Source organism: Dermacentor andersoni, chromosome 10 (genome assembly GCF_023375885.2).
Source record: "Dermacentor andersoni chromosome 10, qqDerAnde1_hic_scaffold, whole genome shotgun sequence".
Classification (NCBI taxonomy): domain Eukaryota; kingdom Metazoa; phylum Arthropoda; class Arachnida; order Ixodida; family Ixodidae; genus Dermacentor; species Dermacentor andersoni.
The window spans coordinates 17,742,200-17,767,012 of NC_092823.1; the positions used below are offsets into that span (position 1 = coordinate 17,742,200).

The 24,813-nt window shown below is 46.9% G+C and overlaps 1 protein-coding gene across 2 annotated transcripts in view; it reads right to left on the reverse strand.

The window, feature by feature from the left end:
• The window catches only part of LOC126519233 (uncharacterized), a 38,073-nt gene extending 13,260 nt beyond the window's left edge, over positions 1-24,813 (reverse strand). Inside the window, exons 1-3 of one of the 2 annotated variants that reach the window (XM_055065153.2) lie at positions 24,630-24,813; positions 18,534-18,596; positions 14,495-14,591 (exon numbers count right to left, since the gene is read on the reverse strand). In XM_055065153.2, the coding sequence (XP_054921128.1) occupies positions 14,495-14,591; positions 18,534-18,596; positions 24,630-24,701 (232 nt within the window). In that variant the 5' untranslated portion in view covers positions 24,702-24,813. Of the gene's footprint in view, positions 1-14,494; positions 14,592-18,533; positions 18,597-20,282; positions 20,437-24,629 lie in introns of those variants that run through there. The other variant, XM_055065154.2, reaches the window with a different exon arrangement.

Below are 24,813 nucleotides of genomic sequence, written 5' to 3' on the forward strand. Positions count from 1 at the left end.
TTCACAAAGGCCGACATGACAAGATGGGAGCCAGAGAAGGACGTGGGAGCCTGGTGGAAAAGCAGTATCCCAGTGTCGACAATCTTAATTGGTCTTTTATGCGATCTGCGATGACGAGAGCTGAGCGCAGGCTACAGTGTTCACGACGAGCTCATGCGTGATGGCATCTTGCACATGGGAAGTCGTGGACGTGGACACCGGATCAGAAAGAAGCAAGATGTCAAAGGGCAATAAGGGATGGCGGCCAAAGGAAGTGTTCAGTCTACTGTGTTCGGATCTCTGACCCTTTCTTTTATTTTTTATCACCCTTCTTTATTTTCATTTTATTTTTTTTTTCATTGTACAGCTTGGCTAACGTTATCTGGGGCACACAATATAATAAATGGTGATGAGCTAGTTTGTACTTAACTTCGGGAGACGAACAGCACTAAAAACGGGACTAAGCAGAAACAAGGCAACGTAATGCCTTGTGTCTTTTTGTTTAGCCCTACCTTTAGCGCTGTCTGTTTATTCAAACTTTTACGTATGTAGTAGCGTTTATGGACCCATAGCGAACTATGTAACCAACTGTGGCTAACCATTTACAGATATATTCTGAGCATGCGCAAGCGATGCATTTTTTAACCCCAGTATTCTAATCTACAGACTAGCATAACAATGTATTGTTACCATTGAACAGCTTTGCCTTTACCCCTAAAAATTCCCCTACTCGTTCTTGTAGACTTCAGTGGTAGCAAGGGCTCTTGAATGGCAACAATACATTCCCTCTCGACAGTTAGATGTGAAGTCAGGAACCATGAGGACAAGTTTTCCAAGAATTTCTAAAGCCTTTGAATTTGCTCTCCTTCCCCTCAGGGACCTCACTCAGAGGCAGGAACAGAGCCCAAAGAAAAAAACTATGTTCTTAGTTAGAAAACGCTAAACAGCCGAGCAAGACAGCAAACTTGGATTTTTGCAAATGGTCTATAGAAATCCAATGTTCATTCATTTTTCGTGAACAGAAAAAGTACTGGCGTTTCCTTTATTAGTCACTTGACTCAGAACAAGTACGAAGCAAGAAAAATGCTGGAAAAATAGGCAAAGAGCAACTGATTGCAGAGAGATGGGTTGCAGCCCAGATAAAAGCAGACATAAACATTGTTTTGCAACCCGATCTTCTGGAGTGGTTCGATCAGAAGAAAGCATAGGGAAGGAGGCATTCACTATTTTGCGAGGGGCTTATTAATGAATCATGTTTCCGGCGTTGTGCCTCTGCTATATCCTTCTGCATTTAAAATACAGGAACGAACCTCTGTGCCAGAACTTCGATAGCATAATATGTTGCAAGTTTCACTCAGTTTTGGTGGCCTGCAGCCCAACTTGTTTCAAGAGATATGTTTGGAGGAAATTTCCGATCATGGTACCATGGTCCTCCTCAGGCGAGGGATATCATTATTTGATCACACTCAGGAATCGATGAGGCACACACTCCAAAACAAAGCTGCTTTCTCTGTTAGAAGTCTTTGTCAAGATTACAGAATCCATAGTTTACCACAGCTTAAGTGTCTTAAGCCCTTGTACCAGGAGTAACAAACTCTGGGACTTTGTTTCTTTGTTATATTTACTTACTACATGTACTTTAGTTTTCTGATCTCGTGTTTGTAGCATCGGGTCAATGCTTTTTAAAAGGGGGGCACTGACATGTGTGCTTACTTATTTTCTTAGAGACCGCATTTCCCACACTAAAATTATCGCTCAGCGCAAGATCGAAGACGTGTGTGCATGATTTGGAACTTACAGGAAAGTTATCATTGATTCTATCTGTTGTGTCACCAACGAAACTTGTGCAATCTGATTATGTGCGACACAAATTATGCAGTACTTTCTGGAAGGCACATGGGTATGAGCAATTACGCTGTAACCTTTGACGACACACGTCATGCTTGAACCTAAGATCAGATTTCGACGATCGCTGACTGTGCTCACTGCTATAGTTACGTTTCAAGTCTCACTTGCTTTTGTGGGCACAGGTTCGCACGATGAAAAATTGGTTCCATGATTCACAGTTTCGCTATACTGTGTTCTTTACTGTCACTACAACAAGAAATCTGGCGGAGGTGCTTGTGCACTCATGTACCAGACACCTCCGCAAAGCCGTGATCCAAGCCAAACTGTGAAGACAACCGCAGCATTGCCAAGGTCCGGCTAGCTAACCGCAGGCTGCAAGGACTGCTACCAGAGTATGGCCCTTTTCCAGAGAGGACCCCACAAATCAAGGCCAAGTCAACAACCACAATGGCAGCCCCAGTGTCTTCCATCGTGCTGCAACAGCCCAGGGAGCCACTGATCTTTTGCAGATCGTCATTCGAAGAGCCAGAAAGCTGACTGGAAACGTATGAAAGGGTCACTAAGTTAAGCAACTGGAGCTACGACAACAAGCTGCGCCATGTACTCTATACGTTGGAAGGCGTTGTTCGAATGGGGTTTGAGAATTGAGAGTCAACCCTGCCAACATGGGACCTATTTCGCATTGAACACTTTCACGAGTGTCATATGAAAAGAAAGGGACGAAGCTCGGCTAGAAGCCCGAGTGCAACTGCTCAATGAGTAGAATGAGAATATCGCAATTTTCACAGAGGAGATGACTTGCCTGTTCAGTGACATGCCGACCCCGACATGTCAGAAGAGAAAAAAGTTTGGGTCTTCGTGCGAGGTATGAAGCAAGAGCTCTTTGCTGGATTGATATCCAACCTGCTCAAGACTGTTGTTGAATTTCTTTTCGAGGTCAAAACCATTGAGAATACACTGGATATGCGGACAAGGCAATATAACTGCCTAATGCTGACTGCAAACTACATCAATGTTTAAGCACTTGGCACCAATGACTTGCGAGAGACCATCAGTGTGGTCGTTTGCAAGGAATTGCAAAAGTTCTTTCTAAGGTAGCAGGCTCAGGAAGCCTCAATCGCTGACATCGTCAAAGAAGAAGTTCAGCGATTTCTCCGAGTTTCTGAGGTGCAGTTAGAATGGCCACAGCCTGAGAAACAAGCGATGAACTACACCGCCGTCACCATGGTCCCATTCCGCGCACACACCAGATCGCCGCACCACAGCAAGTCCATAGTCTGGTGCTACAACCAGCACGCCTGCCCGTCACAGCTTTCCTAGGAAGACAGACATGTGCATTCCAGACCACTGCTCAATCTGGTACCACTGCGGAGAAGCTAGCCACATCTGTCGCTGATGCTCTTACTGCAAGATTGGACTGCGAGGTTTCACTATCAGTGGACCATGCCCACAGCAAGGTGAACGGCCTCGTGATATTGGCGACTACCTCGCCACAACGCAGTGGAGACCCCTACGACCTTCCCGTTCGCCATCAAGAGGGCACTACCTGTTGCCACAGCGCCGACCATACACTGGCCCATCCCAAGGTTTGTTCGTAAGCCAATATCTGGAAAACTGAAAGCAGCAACCGATGGAGGTGCAGTTGCTCTTCGTCGCAATGCCGAAGAGCCTCCATCCCACTCGACAACGTAGCAACGGCATGCCGCCATCAAGACAAAGCCTCGAAGTCAAGCCTATATTGTCTACTGTCGACAAGACGTAACAACAGTATAATGCGACATAGTCGTGATCCGACGTCGCGACCTAATCGTAATGCAAGACCAAGAACTATTGACCTCAATGTGCTTCATGATGGCCACGTAGTCACCAATTTAGTGGACACAGGAGCCGACTACTCTGTCATGAGTGGATCCTTTGCTGCCAAGTTAAAAAAGCTAAGACTGCATGGGAAGGCTCCCAAATCTAGACAGCTGGAGGACACCTGACACCGATAGGAATTTGCCCACCAAAGGTTTCAGTGCATAATCAGACTTACCCTGCAATGATTTTTATCTTGCCACTATGCTCACAGGACGTAATCCTCGGCATGGACCTCCTAAGCCAACACAACGCAGTTCTCGACTTAAGATCCAAGTCGATAACACTTCATGAAACAAGCAATACCACCTAATATGAGTATGAGTTGATGTGGTTTGAACGTGCACGGAGATCACATCACTATCCTACCTCAGGCCAGCATGATGATTTCCGTAGAAACAGGAGACATGGGAGGCATTGTTGCAAGCGACCAGCAACAGCTGCTCAATCATGAAATCAGCGTCTCAAGGGGAACTGTGGAATTTTGCAATTGAAAAGCGCATATAATGGTGACAAACTTCAGTCACAATACGTTGGTCCTCTTGGATTCAGCCAAACTACTAACGATGGTCCATGTTAATGAACGAGCCTTCGATATTATTCCAAGTCTTCCAAGGCATAAGCAAACACAGCTCAGAGCTCTCCTCCAGCAATACAAGGACTGCTTCTTGTCATCATCAAGGATTTGACAACACCAGTTATTAAGCATTGCATATTAACCAAAGAATGCACTAAACCACCATGCCAGAGCCCTTACTAAGTCTCGATGTGCAAACGTGAAGCTATATGAAAAAAAAACAAGGAAATGCTGCACAAGTACGTCATCCAGCCGTCGAAAATCCCACGGGTGTCTCCTGTAGTCTTGGTGTAGAATTGTGAAACTCTGCATTTCTGTGTCGACTATTCTTGCTTGAACAAAATCACAATACTCCCTTCCAAGAATAGATGCATTGGACCGGCTCTATAATGCAAAGTACTTTTTGTAGATGGACCTCAAGGTGGACTACTGGCAAAATGAAGCCAATGAGAGGAACAGAGAGAAAACCACCTTTATCACGCCACATGGCCTCTATAAATTTGAGGTCATGCAATTGGGTCTTTGCTCAGCACCTGCAACTTCCCGGCATGTAGCAAACAAGGTATTTACGGGCTTGAAATGAAAGACCAGTTCAGTCTACCTTGAAGACGTCGTCGTCATTGCCTCAAACTTCGACGGTCATCTTAGGCGCCTTGCAACAGTAACAGAGGCCATAAACTCATCTGGGTTGACCCCGAAGCCAGAGAAATGCTGCTTCACTTACGAAACACTTCTGTTCCTGGGCCACGTCACCAGCACATCAGGAGGCTTTCCTGATCCACAGAAAACAGCTGTCACTGCAAGCTTTTTGCAGCTCATCGACAACAAGTCAGTATGCAGGTTTCATTGTCTGTGTGCGTACTATAGATACTTTGTCAAGAACTTTACTCACATCGCTGTTCAACTTATTTAAATATAATCTAATACCTATCGGATGGAAGAATTCCCCCTTCTCATTCGGATTAACTCCAGCATTGACCCACCATGACCGCGGTGTTAAGCAGCTTTGTAGAACGGAAATGTCATAACACAAACTGCTACAGACATCGTACAGTGCAACTGTCAGTCACTCGAAGGATGTGCCGCTGAACTAAACTTTGTGTTTGGTTACATCGGCTGACTGTTTTTTCTATTACACCAGGAGACTGCAGAGGAATGTCTCCAATACCTACAGGCTACAAGGGTTTCTGCTCCCCCAGTATCACCTGCCAAACTTTGCGTCCCAGGGAGGCCAACAGTGCAGTGTTTGCGGAGGCGAAAGCTTGAGTGCGTGTTCGTGCAGATATACCGTGTGCACAAATGGACACCTCAAAATACTACACAGTGAACCAGGAGGTAGTGGGAGTGAAATGTGAAGTGAGGGGGAAATCCGTAGTGATTGTGTCAATGTAGTGCGTCCCGCAACCAGTTGCCGCCGCTGAGGGTGGGGTTCTGTGAACTTTGCCTAGGTTGGTGAATTACAAAGAACTTTCGAGAGCGCCAGGCTGGTGATTGGAGGTGACTGATTCTGAGAACGAGGCTTGGGGATATTCGAAAACAACAACCAGAGGGAGAACTAACACAATACAATGACTGACAGCATGCTTGCCATGGGACTCCCTGCTCAAGACTTTGAGACGCAAGCGGCAGACACCTGTTTCGCGCAACCATCTGTCGGTCCACCCAAAGATATCTATTGAAGCATGCGGAATTCAGGCCACGAAAGAAGAACAACCAAGCAGGACGAGAAGGGCAGTTTAGTTAGAATAAAATGGCGGAATACATCCATCGGTACAGTCTACGCTCGTTACAATGAACCTGTGTACAACAGACTTTCATATATAATGAACTATATTTCAGCCTTAGTTTTTTTCTACCTATTTTATTAGTGCAACGAAGTTCGCTTTTACTGGACCGTGCTACAACAGACTATCGGCTACAGCGGACAAAATTAGTGGCAATTTTTGGCAAAATCGGGCGTATAAAACGGACTTTTGCCGTGTCGACACGGCAAACTGACTTGTGAGGGTCAGCCGACGATCAAGGCTCAATATCTAGCTCGCCAGGGAGGGAGGAAGGTGAACCGGAAGCGCGCTGTCTCTGGCGCGCGAGGCACAGGGGGAGGCGAGGCCGCCCGGGCGCGGTACCTTGAAAGCGATCTACGATGTGGACAAAGTGCGCGCCCGCGTGGGCGCCATATCTTCAAAGTGATCTGCGATGCGGACAAAGTGTGCATCCGCTGGGGCCTCTTCAAAACAATCTGCAATGCGGACAATGTGCACCCAGTGCCGGCAGCTTCGTATGTCCTGTGCTTTCAACGTTTAGTTCGCGTTGAAGCGAGAGCACGAGGGTCGTTCACCCGCTGCTGATGCTGCCTAGCTTATCTTGCTTAATTAGCTATCGCAATCGATGCATCGCCTTTCGGGTGAAACTGCGAATTTTTTTTTTTTTACTTTGGACATTCGTCACTCACTCTTGCAATAAAGTTGTTAGACATCGCGACGAAAGTTTTGGAAGTGAGGCGTTTTGCATATTACGGACTTCAGATAAAACGGATGTTTCTTGCCGGATGATCAGGGTCTGTTGTAACGAGAGTCAACTGTATTAAGCTATGAATTTCCTTCAGTTGCATTTATAAGGAAGGCTACATAATTTGGCGCAGTCGACCGGGTGTGGGTTATATTGTTCGTGAACCAGACCTCGTCGCAGCGCATTATCTCCACTGGCTACCACATCAGCTCCTCTGGCCTCATTGATGCAGTGCTCAAGAAAACCTCCCTATGCAATGAGGAACTTTTGCAGACAGGATCAGTGAAGGTGAACCTGCAGGTATTGACAACAGAAGAGCTTGTTTTGGCACCCATGCATCGTAGTTTTCCGACAGAGAATACGTCAGAAGAGAAGGTGAGCCACATTTTGCAAGTTTATGAAGTGCAACAGCAATAGATGATGCAACAAAGTCAACTTATGACAGCACTAGCCGAGTCTGAGGAAACGAAAACGAACGCCTCATACGGTTAAACGATGTTTTTGAAGGAGGCTCCAAAGATCCGCAACATTGGTTATGGTATTATGAATATGCTTCTCACAATAACGGGTGGCTATCCGATGAAAAGTACTGAACATGTGACGTTACGTTGGCGTTACTGCCAGAAAATGGTACAATCTGCACACCCTGATTAAAAGCCAACATATCGGGAGAAGTGGAAACAAGTTCCTGGTGGTGTTCCAATGTACTCCATTGGGGGAGATGGGGGTTGCCGCTGCGCTTCAGGCTCACGCGTGGCTCCCTGCTAGAGTACTACCTTGAGAAGCGTCACCTCTTGCACATGGCAGAGCCTGAACTCTCATCATTGGAAGTTATAGCCTCGGTACGTTGAGACTTCCTGTCGGTATTTGAAAGCAGGTCCAGCTGAAAGCTCCAGATACAATAGACGACCTCATCATCATCATCCTACTTCATGTCCACAGCAGGACGAAGGCATATCCCTGCGATCTCAAATTACCCCTGTCCTGCGCCAATTGATTCCAACGAGTGTCCGCGAATTTCCCAATTTCATTGCCCCACCTAGTCTTCTGCCGTTCTCGACTGCACTTCCCTTTTCTTGGTACCCTTCTGCAACCCTATTGGTCCAACGGTTATCTAACCTGCGCATTACATGACCTGCCCAGCTCCATTTATTTTCTCTTAATGAAAAAAAAATGCCTTATGCCGTATGAAATGACTTATGGAAAAAAAAGACCTTATGCGGTGTCTGAAAAATTTTACAGTGGAACCAGCATAGGAAAGTCATCCTTGTGGAGAAAGATTTCTCCTGGACAGCAATGAGATGAATGAGCTTGTAAAACCTCAGTCGCATATACGATCAATCAAGTTTACAGGGAGCCTTTAGAACAACTTTTTGAAGTGCTCGAATTGCTGATCAAATAGTCCTGGTAGCATTCTATACGTTCGGTTTGTCTCTGAACCGCACACAGAACTGAGTAAAGACGACTGGCCTGTAATGATAGACTGTCACGAAACTGTGTACTTGGCATCTTCTAGCCTACTTCATGTCCCTATCAAGATTGATGGTGTTGAGATTAACACACTCGTGGACAGTGAAGCATCTGTGTCCACCATCAACCAGAAAAGAATAGACAGCAGTTGTCTCCGTAATGGGAGGACCTTACATGTCCAAGGTTACGCTGGGGCAGTAAGCTTTCAGAGTGAGTGGGCATTTGTCGTAATTGAATTTCATGGACATTGCATAAAGAGTGGCGTGTCAGCAATCCCTGACGTCACCTAAGACTTCCTTTTTATCTTGCCCTGGCATGAAAAAGCTAAAGATAAACTTTCATAGGGATGACGGGGTTTTGGTTGACGAAAATACTAAACTGATAAAAAGCAGATTCACTGTGAAGAAGACATCAGAGCATAGTATTCAGAGCTCGTATGCATAGAAAACTATCCTGCGGCGATGAAGTCCCATGCAGTTCCATTTGAACTCACAGACAAAACAGCGGCTTGGAAAGCCCCATGCAATATGTCACGGAAGAAAAAGGCTTGGTTGAAAAAGTAGCTGCAAGCAATGTTGGATGCTGACATCATCCGACCATCAGTTTCACCGTTTGCTTCAACTAATAGCCATTGCTCCTAAAGAGGATGGGACTATTCGTCTTTGCACCAATTACAGGATTATAAACCGCCAAACAGAGTTAATACATTTTTGACGCCGAAAATTGATACTATTATTGACAAAACTGGTAGCTGCCACTGGTTTTCATGGATCGACCTCTGCGAAAGCTTTTGGCAGATTCCATTGACCGAGGAGACTAAAAAAAGTACACCGCATTTGCTACACCGTTCAACTTGTTTGGATATAATCGCTTACCTTTCGGATGAAAGAATTCCACGGCGTGGTCTCAAAAGATAATGAATGACATCCTGCAACCATACTTGGGCAGCTCTTGCAATGTTTATATAGACGATATAATTCGAAGACAAAAGATCACAAAAGTCACATTCTCCTAGTTCTTCATGCCCTCTGCCACGCACATCTCAAGGTAACTTCCAGAAAAGTGCATTCTTCCAAGAAAAACTGGTATTTCTATGCACGGAATTTCATGGCTTCGCCAAAAGCGCAAACCAGCAGTTCGTTGAAAGAATTTCTAAGTTGGTGAATCCTTACAACTTACATTTCCTGTGTGCCTTCATGGGCCTCTCTGGAAACTTCAGGGCCTTTATAAGGGATTATGCAGTCAAGACGAGATGCCTCACACGAATGATGCACAAACACATACCATTCCTGTGGGATGACGAATGTGAGAGTGCTTAGCATGAACTAGTGAAGCTTACATGACCCAACCCTATTCTCTGCATTCCTGACTTCTGTCTACCATTTGTGATGAACACTGATGCATCACATTATGCAACTGAGGCAGTGCTCTATCGGAAGCTCTCAAACCAACCTAACCACCAAAGGCACCATGTGGTGGGATACTACAGCTATACATGGAAGCCTGCAGAAGTAAAGTACACCACCACCGAAAAGGAAGCACTACACATCTTTAAAGCCGTTCAATATATCTGCGTTTCACTGACCATCAGGCATTGACACACCTCAGTACGGCACAACCACGAGCACACATTGCAATGCGGGCCAACTAGCTCAAACAATTTCATTTTGCCGTTTCACACTACCCTGGTCTGCTGCTCACCAGTACAGATGCCTTGTCCAGATTGCTCATCTCCGAAACAAGTAAGCACCCGGAACAAGATAAATTACGTGAAGCTGTGGGAAGGCACAAAGAAAATGAAAGACATCAACAGAAAGTACCACGTGCCACCAACAGTGGTTCCGAAGACCCTCCACCCTTACCATGGTACACCAAGAGTCAGGTGGGTATGATGGGATTTGGCGCACATACAACAAGCTACTGGAACGGTTTACATGGCCAAGTATGAAAGAAGACATCGGCAACCATGAACCCTGTACCAACATGCCACACACGTCAAATAAACAAAGTAAAGTTTATACAGGCGACAGACATGCTGCGGTTATCTTGGTGCATTCGAGAGTCCCCTTTGGAGTCGTTCACTTGGATTTTGCGGAGCTAAAGAGAGCGGGTGAAAGTGTCTGGAAAATGCAAGCGTATCTACTTTGCATAGACTAATGCACCAGAAAGATTACGGAATAGGCAGGAAAGGAAGACTCCCGAGGCATCATTGCTCTTCTTCAAACCGAATGGTTTAGACATATGAAGACAATTGCTTGTGCAATGTACCTGCATTGCGTAATGCTAAACTAGTGAAGTGGATTCGAGATCATGGCATGAGTATCAAATTTTGCTCGCCCTAACTCCCCGCCGGAAACGGCCTTGCGGAGTTTGCCATACGAGATGTGAAGCAATTCATAAGGATGGACGCAAAGTTTGCAAGTGGGTGGAAATTCTGCCGAGAGGCTGCAGTGAGGCACCATAACCATTCATACACAAGTAGCTTGAGGTGCTGCCCTTTTTTTGCCATCTGAGGAGCCACGCCGACACTTCCTGTGGATCACAAACTGGGTACCCTGGGCTAACTTCAACTTACTGAAACAAAGAAAAGCTTGCAGGAGGAGGATATCTACAAACAACGCATGAAGAGAAACTTTGACAGAAGGCACTACAATAAAATACCACACATAGAGGTCCTAATAAGAAAAGGCGTTGGGACTTCAACTGTGAAACTTCACGGACCCTTTCCTGTGGTAAAGAATGCATCACAGCATGACATCTTGAAGACAACATGGTATCTGGAAGCATGTGGTAAAGAAGAGTGTGCCTCCACTGGAAATATTTTAAAGTACTACATCAGGAGGTATGAACAAAGAAAGCCAGAGAGTGTGAAGCACGCTGCATTTAGGCACCGAAAGAAAAAGAACCAAAGGGTCGATGGAAGAGGAGGATGAGGATAGCAGTCAAGTTATGATAAAATGGCGAAATACATCCATTGGTATTAATCTCTTTGTTTCCTTTAGTTGCATTTATAAGAAATGCTACATCTATGAACATTCAACCCCATTCAACAATGAGGGGATCAATGTGCCATTCACAGCTGCGAAGCTCGTTACAGCTCTGCAACAGATGAACGCTCACAGTGCTCCTGATCCAGATAGAGTGACGTGGCAAAAGCCGAAGAACCTCTATGAAGACGGCAAGGCAGAACTCTTAGCTACTATTATTGACGTGTGGATGTCGGGTAATATTTCTCAGGAGTGGGAGCACTCGGTGGTGGTCCTTTTAGCCAAACTAGGCAAGCCAGCTAATGCCATAGGCAACCTGAGGCCAGTGTCATTGACATCAGTTGGAGCTTCCAAATTGCTGGAGAGACTGATGGCGCTTTTCACCGGTCGATTCGGAGCAGGATTTCTTTCTCCGTGGCCACGAATCCGAATTTCACTGGTCGATCTGGAGCGTGTTCGTGCTTTCCGCTGGTCGTTTCGGATCAACTCGATCCGCGCTGGATCGCTCTCACTTGCTCCGCCACCGGGGCGTGGAATAGGGCAGAAATAGCTCGCGTCACTTCCGTCTTCAAGTGAAATGGGTACCCGGTCAGTACGCACAACATTGTGTTGCTTCACAAAATAGCTACGTTCGGTGCTGCTGTAGAGCTCGGACGACAATGATTACGAGGAGACGCAGGTGTTATATGAAGCCTGTGTACATTGTCCATGCGGGCGCGACATGTAAATGACGGACTCTGCGTCTGCGGAGGTCAAGTTACACATGGGAAACGGAGACTTTCGTTGCCGTGGAAACGTACAGTCCGGAAGTCGGGCATGGTTTCCGGAACTGATATGCGTGACGTGTACGCACACTTCCTGTGTGATCCCCCACGGAGCGTCCTTGCACTCCGCTGGCCGATTCGGATTTCTGCAACCTGAGCTCGCTCGAGGATTTCGGCGGCCACTCCAGCTCGACCAATGAAAAAGCCCATGACACTCAACAACCTGAACTTTGCATACTCGAAGTGAGCGAAGAGGACCCTTACTTTGATGCAGGTCAAACAGACTTCAGACTAGGCCTTTGTGCAGGCAATAGCTTGCTTAACGAGGCGAACGACAGCCACCCAGCAGGGTAGAAGGAAAGCACCCGGCATCATGGTGGCTGTTGACCTTCAAAAGACACTCGACACAGTAACCCATAACACCAATCTGACGACGATAATGGAAGCGACTCTGGAGAACGAATATGCAACACAGCGAAAAGCTTTCTGGCAGACAGCACCTTTGAAATTAAAATGGGGGCAAGAGGCCTGGCCTAATTTAAGAACAACATAGGTACGCCACAAGGGGTCATCCTCTCGCCTACCCTGTTTAATATTGTGATAAGAGGACTGGCCACCCGGATCCGGCAAATACCTGGTGTCAAAAGCACATATGCTGATCATAATACTATATCAACCGAGACGGGGGCATCCTTCAATGCAATGGAGGAACGCCAGACCACAATACAAGAAGCACTTCACACGTTAGAAGAATATCTGACCACCACCATAGAGCAACCCTCCTCAGAAACGACCCAGTTCATTCTTCTTGAGGGCGTGCAAGGCATGGTGACACTGAAGCTTGGCAGCAAAGATATTTAACAAGCTCTGTACAGGCAGCTCAGGATCCTGGGAATCCAGATAGTACATGAGTCAGGGGGAACCAAAGCACGGCTCAGAGAAGTCGAGAAGCATTGGCTCGAAGCTCTGCACCTCGTTCATCGTATTGCACACCATTGTGGAGGAGCCGGTAACCACACTTGCCGTACCGTGGTACAAGCATCGTTAACTTCCACAGCTTGCCGGGGCGCAGTCAGCTTCACTCTGACGAACGACAGGAAGAGAAGCTACAGCGTCTTCACTGAGAAAATCTGAGAGTGATTACCAATCTCCTAAGACATACCAGAGTGGAGGATCTATACAAGTTTGCCGGTCTACCACCGATCAAACTGATTCTCAATTCCCGAAATATAGGGCACAAAGTCAGGTGGGCACTGTCTACTGCAAGACAAACTTCTCGAGCTACATGGATGACAAATTGACACTGTCACACATGGAAACTTCAACGTTAAACCTAAAATACCCCCCTGGGAGGATACACAGTTCAGAGGCCCTAAACCAATTCCACAAATGACTAGTAGGGAACAATGTCCCAAGGAAGAGCAGTCACCTCAAAACATACAGGTGACGACGCAAACAGTGTTTCCACTGACGCTACACGGGAGGCAGATGAGATGGTAGCGGTGGCAGCCTAGAACGGCTGCGTGGCATCAGGGGGAGGCCTCTTCAAATATGTAGAAGACCCACCAACATACGACATGAAGTTGCACACAATTTACCTTGTTGTTAAAGCCATAAACAATGCACTAACCAAAGGAACAGACACCAGACCACATTACAACATATGCACGGGCACATTAGAAGCAGTAAAATCCTTTTTGGTGCTCCCCAGGAAGGGCACTTAGCTTAACATAAAACAAGTTGCAAGGCGATTACAACGAGAAAGAGGAGTGGAGATATGGGTGAAACGAACCCCAGAGACACAGGTGGCACTGGTAACTGTGCAGCTCACACAGCGGCAAGCTTGATGGTGAGCAACCACTTGCGTGCCTCAGGGCCACCTATGATGCCTGCACAAATTTGAATCGGTCCAGAACTGAAGGCATGGCTTAAACAAGGCCATGAAAAGCTCTCACGGACCAGATTACTCTGAACCACAACTTGATCCTGAACGAAATCCTCAGGGGAGAGCGAATTCTCATAACTAGGGCGAGTGCTGGGGCTGCGGTAACAGAACACATTCTGGAATGGTGGCAGTTATAGCTTTGTTGCATCTTCATATGAAGGAATGCCACACAAACGTGGCTGCTGGAATGCACTGCAGTCTCATTGCAAGAAATGACACTGCAACCTCAAACATAGTAAGCCACAGCTACATGGTGCAACACCTTGTCAAATCACACTGGCTATCGTGTAAAGTGACAATACAGTTCAGTTTATAACAACATATAGTCCAAGTTGTGCTCAATGATGTATCAGAATGCCATGAGGCTGACTGCACACCCATTAAAATTCCTAGTGCCAATTCATCAGGTGCATTTAGATTACTATATTGCTTTGGTGTGGTATTGTGATGGCATGCTGTCTTGTGTCAATACACACAAGGGGCTTGCACTGCTGTAACTTAAGCCTGCTGTCATAAAATAAACTCTGAGGGCAGTAGTGGCAATGATGTGGAACCTCACCTGTGCGTTTGCGCATAGTTGCAATGGTCACAATGGTTGAGGCAACTCTACAGCAACTCCTGGTGCTCGACTGTTGCTGGGAAGTCATGATGCCTCCCTATAACAGAAGCGTAACAAGCACCTTGATCAGCCAACTGCACACCACTTTGTTTACAAGAAAAGAAAATTGAAGTAAAAGCCTACACAACGCCATCAGGCTCATTCTTTATGACAAGTAAGCAAGATTTACAGCGGCGTGAAGAAAATGAAATCCATGTTTGCTAGAAACATGCATGGTAAGAAGAGATTGCTTAAGTTGTATTATTATTTTGTTCAGTCAAACTAGCTGAACTGAGATCCCAAGGCAAAGAAAAATTTAGCTCTTTCACAGTAACATTTTGGTACACTACTGCTAGAACAATTCGTTTGCTTTCTTCGAATCAGTCTTTAGCTGCAGCCCTTATTCATGAGACTCGTCCTTATTAGTTTACTGCAAACTTAATATTTTCTTTACGTGGTTATCTTTAAAATAAGCTGCTAATATAGTGCTGTTTTTAGTCGTGTATGCACACTGAGAACAGATGTGTTCCTGGGATGCTTACTAGTGCAGCAGGTCACCATTATAAGAAACTTACACTCTAACAAAGTGCCCCATGTTGTAGTTGTAAACATGGGCTTAGCCTGCTACAAACTCATTTTCTTGGAACCAGGTCATACAGTACATGGTACACATCTGTGCTTCCTATCTAGAACACAAACGAAAGCTTAATGGCTAGCATGCATGTGATATTCTGCAGCATCATTGTTCTTAATCAAGCTGTTTTACTGTGTCACAATTTGTGTTGGCAAGCATAGAACACAGTAAGCTTAAGAAATACACAAATAGTGCACAACGAAGAAAAAATTATGCTAACTTGGCAATATGCAAAACTAAATGGACGGTTTTATAGTAGCTTAGTTAATAAAACAGTGCACTCTGTCCCTTCGTTACTTGCTATTGTAACGATGTACCAGATTTATCAACATCATCAGCCTGTTTTATATCCGCTGCGGGACGAAGGCTTCTCCCTGCGATCGCCAATTATGCCTGTCCTGCGCCAACCTATTCCAACTAGCGCCAGAGAATTTCCTAATTTCATCGCTCCACCTAGTCTTTTGTCAGCCTCCATTGTGTTTCCCTTCTCTTGGTACCCATTCTGTAACCCTAATGGTCCAACGCTTATCTAACCTGCGCATTACATGACATGCCCAGCTCCATTTTTTTTCTCTTGATGTCAATTAGAATATAGTCTATACCCGCTTGCTCTCTGATCCAAACCGCTCTCTTTCTGTCTCTTAACGGTATGCCTAGCAATCTTCGTTCCACTGCTCTTTGCGCGATCCTCAACTTGTTCTCAAGCTTCTTTGTCACTCTCCAAGTTTCTGCCCCATATGTCAGCACTGGTAAAGTGCACTGATTATACACCTTGCTTTTCAATTATAATGGTAGCTTCCAGTCAGGAACTGGCAATGTCTGCCTTATGCGATCCAACGCATTTTTATTCTTCTGTGAATTTCCTTCTCATGATCAGGTTTCCCTGTGATTGATTGACCTAGGTAAACGTCTTCCTTCACAGACTCTAGAGGCCGACTGGCAATACTGAACTCTTGTTCCTTTGCCCGGCTATTTATGATTAAATTTGTCTTCTGCATATTAATCTTCAATCCCACTCTTACATGTTAAGGTCCTCAATCATTTGTTGCAACTCATCTGCAGTGTTGCTGAATACAACAATGTCAGCGGCAAACTGAAGGTTGCTGAAGTATTCACCGTCGATCTTTTGTCCTAAGACTTCCCAGTTTAATAGCTTGAATACTTCTTCCAAGCACGCAGTGAATAGCATTGGAGAGATTGTGTCTCCCTGTCGGACCCCTTTCTTTATAGGCATCTTCCTGCTTTTCTTGTGTAGAATTAAGGTAGCTGTAGAACCTCTGTAGATATTTTCTAAGGTATTTACGTAAGCGTTCTGTACTCCTTGATTACGTAATGCTGTTATGACTGTTGGTATCTCTACTAAATCAAATGCCTCTTCGTAATCTATGAAAGCCATATAGAGAGGCTTACTATACTCTGGATTTCTCGATTACCTGATTAATGACATGGATGGGATCCATGGTAGAGTATCCCTTCCTGAAGTCCACCTGTTCCCTTGGTTGACTAAAGTCCAGTGTTGCCCTTATTCTATTGGAGATTTAGGGAAATATATAATACTGGGAGTAAGCTAATGGGCCTATAATTTTCAATTCTTTAACGCCTCCCTTTTTGTGGATTAGTGTAATGGTTGCATTCTTCCAGTTTTCTGGGACCCTCGCATTGATAGACATTTCGTATAGAGAGTCGCCAGTTTTTCAAGCATCATATCTCTTCTATCTTTGATCAAATCGACTGTTATTCCATCTTCTCCTACCGCTCTTCCTTGTTTCTTGTTTTGTAGGGCCCTCCTTACCTCACCGCTAGTTATAGGAGGAGTTTGTGTATCCTGTTGATTAATGTTTCTAATTGAGATATCCTGACTCCTCTGGGTACTGTACAGGTCAGTATAGAATTATCCCGCTGCTTTTACTATATCTTCGAGATTGCTAATATTACCCTGCTTATCTTTTAGTGCTTAGATGTTGGTTTGTCCTATGCCAAGTTTCTTTCTCACTGATTTCCAGCTGCGTCCATTTTTTAAGGCTTCTTCAGTCTTTCTCACGTTATAGTCTCGAATATCACTCATTTCTGCCTTGATCAATTTTGACAGTTCCGCGAATTCTATCTTATCTCTTGAGTTGGACACTTTCATTCTTTGTCATTTATTTATTAGATCCTTCGTTACTTGGGAGAGCTTGCCTACTGGTTGCCTTGGTGCCTTGCCTCTCACTTCAATTTCTGCCTCTGAAGCCTGCCTATTTATGGTTTCATTCATTAGCTCCATGTCATCATCATCTCTCTGTCCTAAGGCTGCATATTTGTGTGCAAGTACCAGCCTGAATTTGTCTACTTTTACCCTTACTGCGTCTAGGTTAGCCTGTTTTTCTTGACCAATTTCACTCTTTCTCTCTTCAAATTGATAGAAATCCTAGACATCACTAACCTGTGATCACTGCTTTTCGCACTGCCTAACACTTGTACATCCTGCACTATGCTGTTATCAGCAGAAAGTATGAAGTCAATTTCATTTCTTGTTTCACCATTAGGGCTTTTCCAGGTCCACTTTCTGTTGCTACACTTCTTGAAAAAGGTGTCCATTGTTCGAAGCTTATTCCTTTCTGCAAATTCCATCAGCATCTCCTCTAGCCTTCCTAGAATCGACGCCATAGTTGCCAATTGCTTGTTCCCCAGCCTGCTTTACCCCCACTTTTGCATTGAAGTCGCCAATTACTATAGTATACTGAGTTTGCACTTTTCTCATCGTTAATTCAACATCTTCATAAAACTGATCTACTTCCTCATCATCGTGACTGGATATTGGAGCGTAGGCTTGTACTACCTTTAATCTATACCTCTTATTAAGCTTGATTACGGCTACAGCTACCCTTTCATTAATGCTGTAGAATTTGTCAATGTTGCCCGCTTTGTCCTTATGGATTAGCAATCCTACCCCGTACTGCTTCTTATCTAGGAGACCTCTATAGCAGAGGACATGTCCATTTTTCAGCAATGTATAAGCCTCACTATAAGCCTCACCAGTTCTAATCGCACTAAGACCGATGATATCCCAAATAGTGTCCGATAATTCCTCAAAGAGGCTTGCAAACCTAGCCTCACTCGAGAGGGCCCGGGTGTTAAACGTTTCAAGGGTCAGTGTCCATTGGCGGCCTGTCAGGATCCAGAGATTCTTAGCCCCCTCTGCTGCGTTACAGGTCTGACCGCCTCCTTGGTCAGGTGCTCCGCCGTTGCTGGGGACTGAGGGACATTGGGTAATTGAGTGAGCCATGTGGGAGGGGGTGGCGGAATAATGCACCACGAAGGCCAATTCCTGTTCTGGTGAGAGAGTGCCTTGTTGAAGCTTAGTGGGCCTTCCTAATTTGGTTGTACCTGGATTAGCATAGCCCCACTCGCTCTCAGCATCTTTTGCCGGTGACGGGCATCACTCCAAGCCTGCAGATACCATCAAACAAAAAAGAATACACAAGACAACACTGCACAATACAAAATAAATTATACGTGATATTCTAGTATTTTATGCAATGTTTAAACGGATAACTGCATTTATGATGCTCAACGTTAAATTTCATCAAAACAGGCTCGTTCCTGCCTGGTACAGATGCAGAATGCAAATTCTTGGAATTTATAATAAAACACGCACTTTGTACTTATTTGTCTGTCCAGAAAGTCTGCTATTGGTGACTGGCAAAAGGGGCATTAGAGCCAAAGTTTTTATTTTTAATTGAAGCAAGGAATGCAAAATAACCCCACAGGCAAATTCGTTTGCCTCACATAATATAGCCTCCTGTGCAGTGCAATCACTTCGTGACTCAGTTAAGATGTATTGAGATACCAATAATACGGGAGAGATTTGCAACACCACTGCCTGCAGTTGAACCAATGAAAGAAGGAACTGAGCACATGAATATTAGCAATAGGCAATAAATTTTAAACGCAGATGAGCATAGAAATGTACAGTCAACAGCAAAAGGTTGCGGGATGCGCGAGCGCGTGGGAAAGCGACCCTCCTCCCCTTCTAGCGGTGAACCCCTGTTGTCGAGACCGACGCCTACACGCATGCGCGTCCCTCCGAGACTGCAAGCGTGCACGTTTCCGCGCTTCCTCCTTTCGCGCCTCGGTGATATTCGAATGTAGCCGCGAGGTAGCCCTCTTGCGATATGCGCTGTGGCGGCTTCGACGGGCGAACCTGTGTGAAACGTGTTTAGAAGCGTGAACTTGCGGGCGCCACCGCTGCCGCTTTTTGTCCAGTCATGTGATAGCGAGTCAATGTGATAGCGCCGACAGGCGTCGTTCAGTGTTTGTTAGCAGAAGCGGATAAGCAAACGCCAGCGCCTATAAGCAACGCCTGCACATGTGTGCAGGCGTCGGTCTCGACAACAGGCGTTCACCGCTAGATGGGGAGGAGGGTCGCTTTGCCACGCGCAGTCCGCAAACTTTTGCTGTTGACTGTACCTCCAAGTGATATGAACTCCTTTTGGAGCACACAATGCAACAGAATACTAATGATAGTAAAGGAAGCTTCACAGGCTATACCAGAGCACATATTAATATATTAGAATGGTCAATGAACATTCAGTAAACAGAGCCATTTACTTATTGTCATTAAGGAGACTGTGCGAACTGAATTCTTATTTAATAATTAACACTCGATTACTGCAAATAAGCGCATGTATACAAGGCGAGCACGAAAAGGCTGAAAGAAAGTCTTAACGAGAGAAGTACATGTACAGAACCTACAGGCAACAGGAACATTAGTCGAACAGAAAAAGAGCACACCATGCGTCATACAAATACACCAAAGGCACCAGTCAATGTTCAGGAAAGCTCACAAAAGCTACAGGCACCAGTAAAAAGTGACACGACATATCCTTAAATGGTTCATAGCGTGAGCACGAATGCAGTCGAACCTGCTTTTAACAAACTAGACAGTTCCGCGAAAAGTAAGTGGCCGTTAAAACGCTGGCGACACAGTCGTCATTCTGCGACAGCTTCATTACAAAGCGCTAACCTCCCCGGCGTCAAGTCGCTTTCTCCGGCTTTTTCGCGTCGTGAAGCGGCGCCTGCCGCGTGCTTACGTGCGACTGAACTGCCTATGCATGAAATCGATTTTGCCGTTACCGGAAGAAATCGTGGACAGTGGCGTCGAAGTTCCCCACAACGTCGTGAAGTTCGGTGTGAACAGCGTGGCATCCGCGAAGTTTTCTGTCATACAGCGCGGACGGTGACGCGCGCAGGCGCGCAGCGTGACGAGGAAGAAAACCAACGGGCTCCGGAACAGAGAATGCTTTATTCGGAACAGCGCGCGCTTTTTATACGCGCTGGCGGTTGCTTATCCGCTTGTGATAAACACTGAACGACGCCTGTCGGCGCTATCACATTCCTTCCCCCACAAGTTCCTTTGCGAAAGTCCTCAAACTCGTAACGAACAGGTTGGTGCCGCTGTCGTGAACTTCTACGTGGTACGGCGTGGGGCTCGGGTGACGTGGACTGGACAGGTGCCTGGCATAGGGGCCGTGCTGGTGTGGGGGTCGTGGGCGGGACGGTTGCCTCATCCTCAAGATTTATTTGAAGATGCTCTCGTTGACCCATTGGCTGGCGGTCTCCCTGCATGGGCTGGTCCCGCTCGTGCACATCCATCGTGCTCCCGGGCATACCCGCCGGGACTGTCTGGGGGCCGGCGTAGGGCAGGTGCTCTGGAATGGCTGGCTGGGATGACTGGCATGGGGTAGAAGTATCTGCGTGCTGGGAATAATGGGCCAGACGCAGATTATCGACGTGAACGAAATGCAATTTGCTCATCGTGTCCACCAAGTACGTCACAGGGCTAATGACCTTCACTACTCGGCCTTAAGTCCACGCTGTTTTCTCCCCTCTGAAAGTTTTACCGTAGACGCGGTCCCCTTCCTTGAAGAAGCGCGCCACGGAGAGCGACCTCGGTCGCGTTGAGCCTTGGACTTTTGTTGCCCCGTTAGCATGTCTTCTTGTAATGATGGCTTTAGCAGCGACAGCTTTGTACGCGGCGCCCTTGTTAGAAACAGTTTGGCTGGTGAGCGGCCCGTTACTGCGCATGGAGTTGTCCGATAGGCAAGCAAAAAAAATGGTGCAGGCGTTCTCGTAGCGGCTTGTGGCTGCAGGAAGCGCTATCATGGAGTAGTTGCTTACGGAAGGTTTTCTTTACTTTTTGCACACACCTCTCGGCTGCTCCATTAGACTGTGGGTGATAAGGTGGGCTGTTTGTGTGACGCACTCCCCATGACTGGAGAAAATCATTGAACTCTCGCGCCGTAAACTGGGGGCCATTATCTGACACTAGCTGTTCCGGCAACCCGTATGCGGCAAAGAAGGTACGAAGGCGTTCAATGGTGTCCAAGGCCGTTGTCGATTTCATGTGAAGGACAGCAATCCACTTCGAATAAGAGTCGACACACAGCAAGAATGAAGCGCTTTCGCACTCGAAAAAAATCAACGTGTACTCTTTGCCAGCAGCGAGCGGGAAATGGCCAGGGTTCCAAAGGGGCGCGGGGAGCGCTGCTATGCGTTGCTTGGCAGATTTTCCAACTTTTCACGACGGCTCCGATGGCTGCGTCAAGCCCAGGCCACGACAGTAGGCCGCGAGCTAACATCTTCATTCGGATTGTTCCAGGGTTCTCAGCATGCAGTAATGCCAAAACATATTCTTGCAGTTTGGGTGGAACAACGACCCTGCTACCCCATGTCACGCATCCTTGCTCTAGCGATAGTTCCATTCGTCTGGTGTGGTATGGCCGTAGCTCGGCTTCTACTTGCAGTGGCCATCCCCTAAACGCAAATTCAGCAACCTTGCACAGCACTTTGTCCTGTCTGGTAGAATTGGCGAGATCTCTGACCGACAGCGGCGTTGTTTCAAAAACTGCCAAACAGTCGGCCTCTTCATCCTTTGCTTACTTAGAAGTGGCCATCTCGATAACGCATCGGGTACTTCCATTTGGGACCCTTTCCGATACCTAAGCTCGTAACGATATCTCGCCGAGATAAGCGCCCATCATTGCATGCGCGCCGCGGCCAAAGTTGGTATCGGCGTGCAGGCACCTAGAACGCCGAGTAACGGCTGGTGGTCCGTGAAAAGCGTAAAACGACGGCCGTACAGATATCGATGAAACTGCTTCAATCCATATATTATGGCCATCACTTCTCTTTCAATTTGAGAGTACGCGCGTTCCGCTGCCGATAATGTGCGAGAGGCAAACGCAATGAGCCTTTCGTCCCCGTTTGGTTGCACATGCGAAATCACTGCGCCCAGTCCGTACTGGGATGCATCGCACCTGAGTACAAGAGGTCGCTTTGGGTTGTGGTAACAGAGTACTGGGCTCGACGTGAGCAGCTTCTTTGTTTTGTTGAAAGCAGCAGCGCATTCTTTGGACCAGTGCCACCGCAGGCCTTTCTTTTACAGCGGTGCTGCCACAGTCGCCAAGTTCGACAGGAACTTGGAATAAAAGGTCACCATGGTCAAGAATGATTTCAATTCCGTTGTATTTGAGGGTGCTCGCGGAGCCGTAAGTGCTTTAACTTTAGATCCCAAAGGCTGGAATCCGGCTGCAGATATCCGCTGGCCCAGGCACCGAACTTCCCTTTGAAAAAAAAACTTGTATTTTTCCTCTTGAAGAGTTACATTGTGGGCCTGAAACCGCTGGAGTACTTGTTCTAGCCGCTCTCGCCAGTCCGACGTGGTGGTACTCCCAATGATTACATCATCAATGTAGCATCTTACGTGAGGAATACCACAGAGAATGCTGTCCATAAGCGACTGGAATACTGCGGGAGCGCTTGCAATGCCAAAGGGCAGACGCTGGTATTGGAAGAGATGCGTGTTTATCGTCAAGAGTGACTTGGAGTGTTCGCATAGCTCTACTTGCTGGTATGCAGAGGCTAGATCCAAAACTCAAAAAACACTCAAGCCCTCTAAAGCTGCAAACAAGTCTTCTGGTAGCGGAAGCGGGTAATGCTCTGTTTTCAGCTCGGGGCTCACAGTGAGCTTATTGCCACACAACCGGACGTCTGCCCCTCCGTCTTTTGGCACAGCGACCAAGGGTGTTGACCAATCGCTCCGTGTTACCCGCTTCATGACGCCGGCTTCCTCCCAAGTATCCAGCTCATTTCTCACTGGTTCAACAAGAGGGAAAGGTACCTTACGTGCTCTGCAGAACACGGGTTTGCTGTCCGGTTTTATTACTATTAGCGCTTTCAAACCGGAAATTGGTCCAAACTGCTTCGAAAAAAAAAAAAAAACTGGCGCAAATATCTGTTTCAGCTCAGTTACAATGTCTACTGACCCTATGGCAGCGACTTCGTTCCAATTTATCCTTAGTCGACTCAGCCAGTTTCTTCCCAGTAAGCACGACCACAGCTTTCCTGCATCATCGATTATTGTCAGGGGAAGGACGCAAGTCTGCTTGTTGTATCTTACTTGCACGTCGACCGAACCAAGAACTGGGACAAGCCCGCCCGTGTACGTTCTTAACGGATCAGCCACCGCCTCCAGGGGCAGGTGCGGCCAGTTCTGCTGATAGATTGCCTTTTGCATCAGTGTCACTGAGGCACCCGTCTCTATTTGCGTGGTCACGTTGTGGCCCTCTATATCCACGGTAATATAATACGCGGACTTGTTGCTGGTGATACTACAAATCATTATCCGATTCTTCCGTGGAGTCGTCCACCCAATTTAGTTCTTTGCGTGGTTCGGCTCCCCGCCTGCACATCGTCCTGAGATGACCTTGCGTGCCACAGTTGTGGCACTTGTACCTGCGGTATCGACATGTTCTGTCCGAGTGGTTTTTTCCACATCGGAAACATTCTATCGGTTCTGTCCCGACTCCTCGCCTGCGGTTCTCTGACGGGGTGTTGTTGGCCTGAGAGTTTGCCTGTTTGCCTGCTTTCAGCTGTCACGTCCGTCTGACGAGCTGCTCCGTCAGACTTAATTTGTTGCGACTGCTTCGATGCCATTTCGCGGTTCAGAGGAAGTTTGCAAGCCCCTTCAAAGGCCAGAACCCCGGCGTCAGCCGCAAACAGCTCCCGCTGGGTGTCCGCGCATCGCAGCCCCGCTACGAGCCTGTCCCTCAAGGCTTGGTCGAGAAAGTCGACGAATGCGCAACTTCTGGGTAAATTCTTCAGCTGGCGTATGAAGTCTGTCACGCTTTCTAGTTCAAACTGTACGTGGTGGTTGAATCAGCACCTTTCCGCTACGATGGCTTTCCGGGGGCTGTAATGGTTCTTCAGAACCGCTTTAGCCTCATCGTACGTTTTACTGGACGGCGCATGGGGTACGAGTAGGTTTTTCAGCATTTCGAATGATTCCGGTCCTGCGTCCGTCAAGACTACGGCTAATTTCTTGCTGTCGGCTACTTCATTTGCCTCCACATACAACTCGAACCGTTTCACGTACGAGTCAAAACTTTCGGCCTTCTTGTCGAAGCAATCGATTCTTCCCACCTTTGACATGTTGCCGTTTCCTCGAGGTTCCGCCGCCCTAGCCTGGTTGCCTGGCCCGCTTGTTGTCAGCATCCGCCGCGGTCCCGGGAGGCCACTTGCGTCGATCCCACCGTCGTCGCCATGTGTCGTGTACTGTGCGGACGGCGACGCGCGCAGGCGCGCAGCGTGACGAGCAAGAAGACCA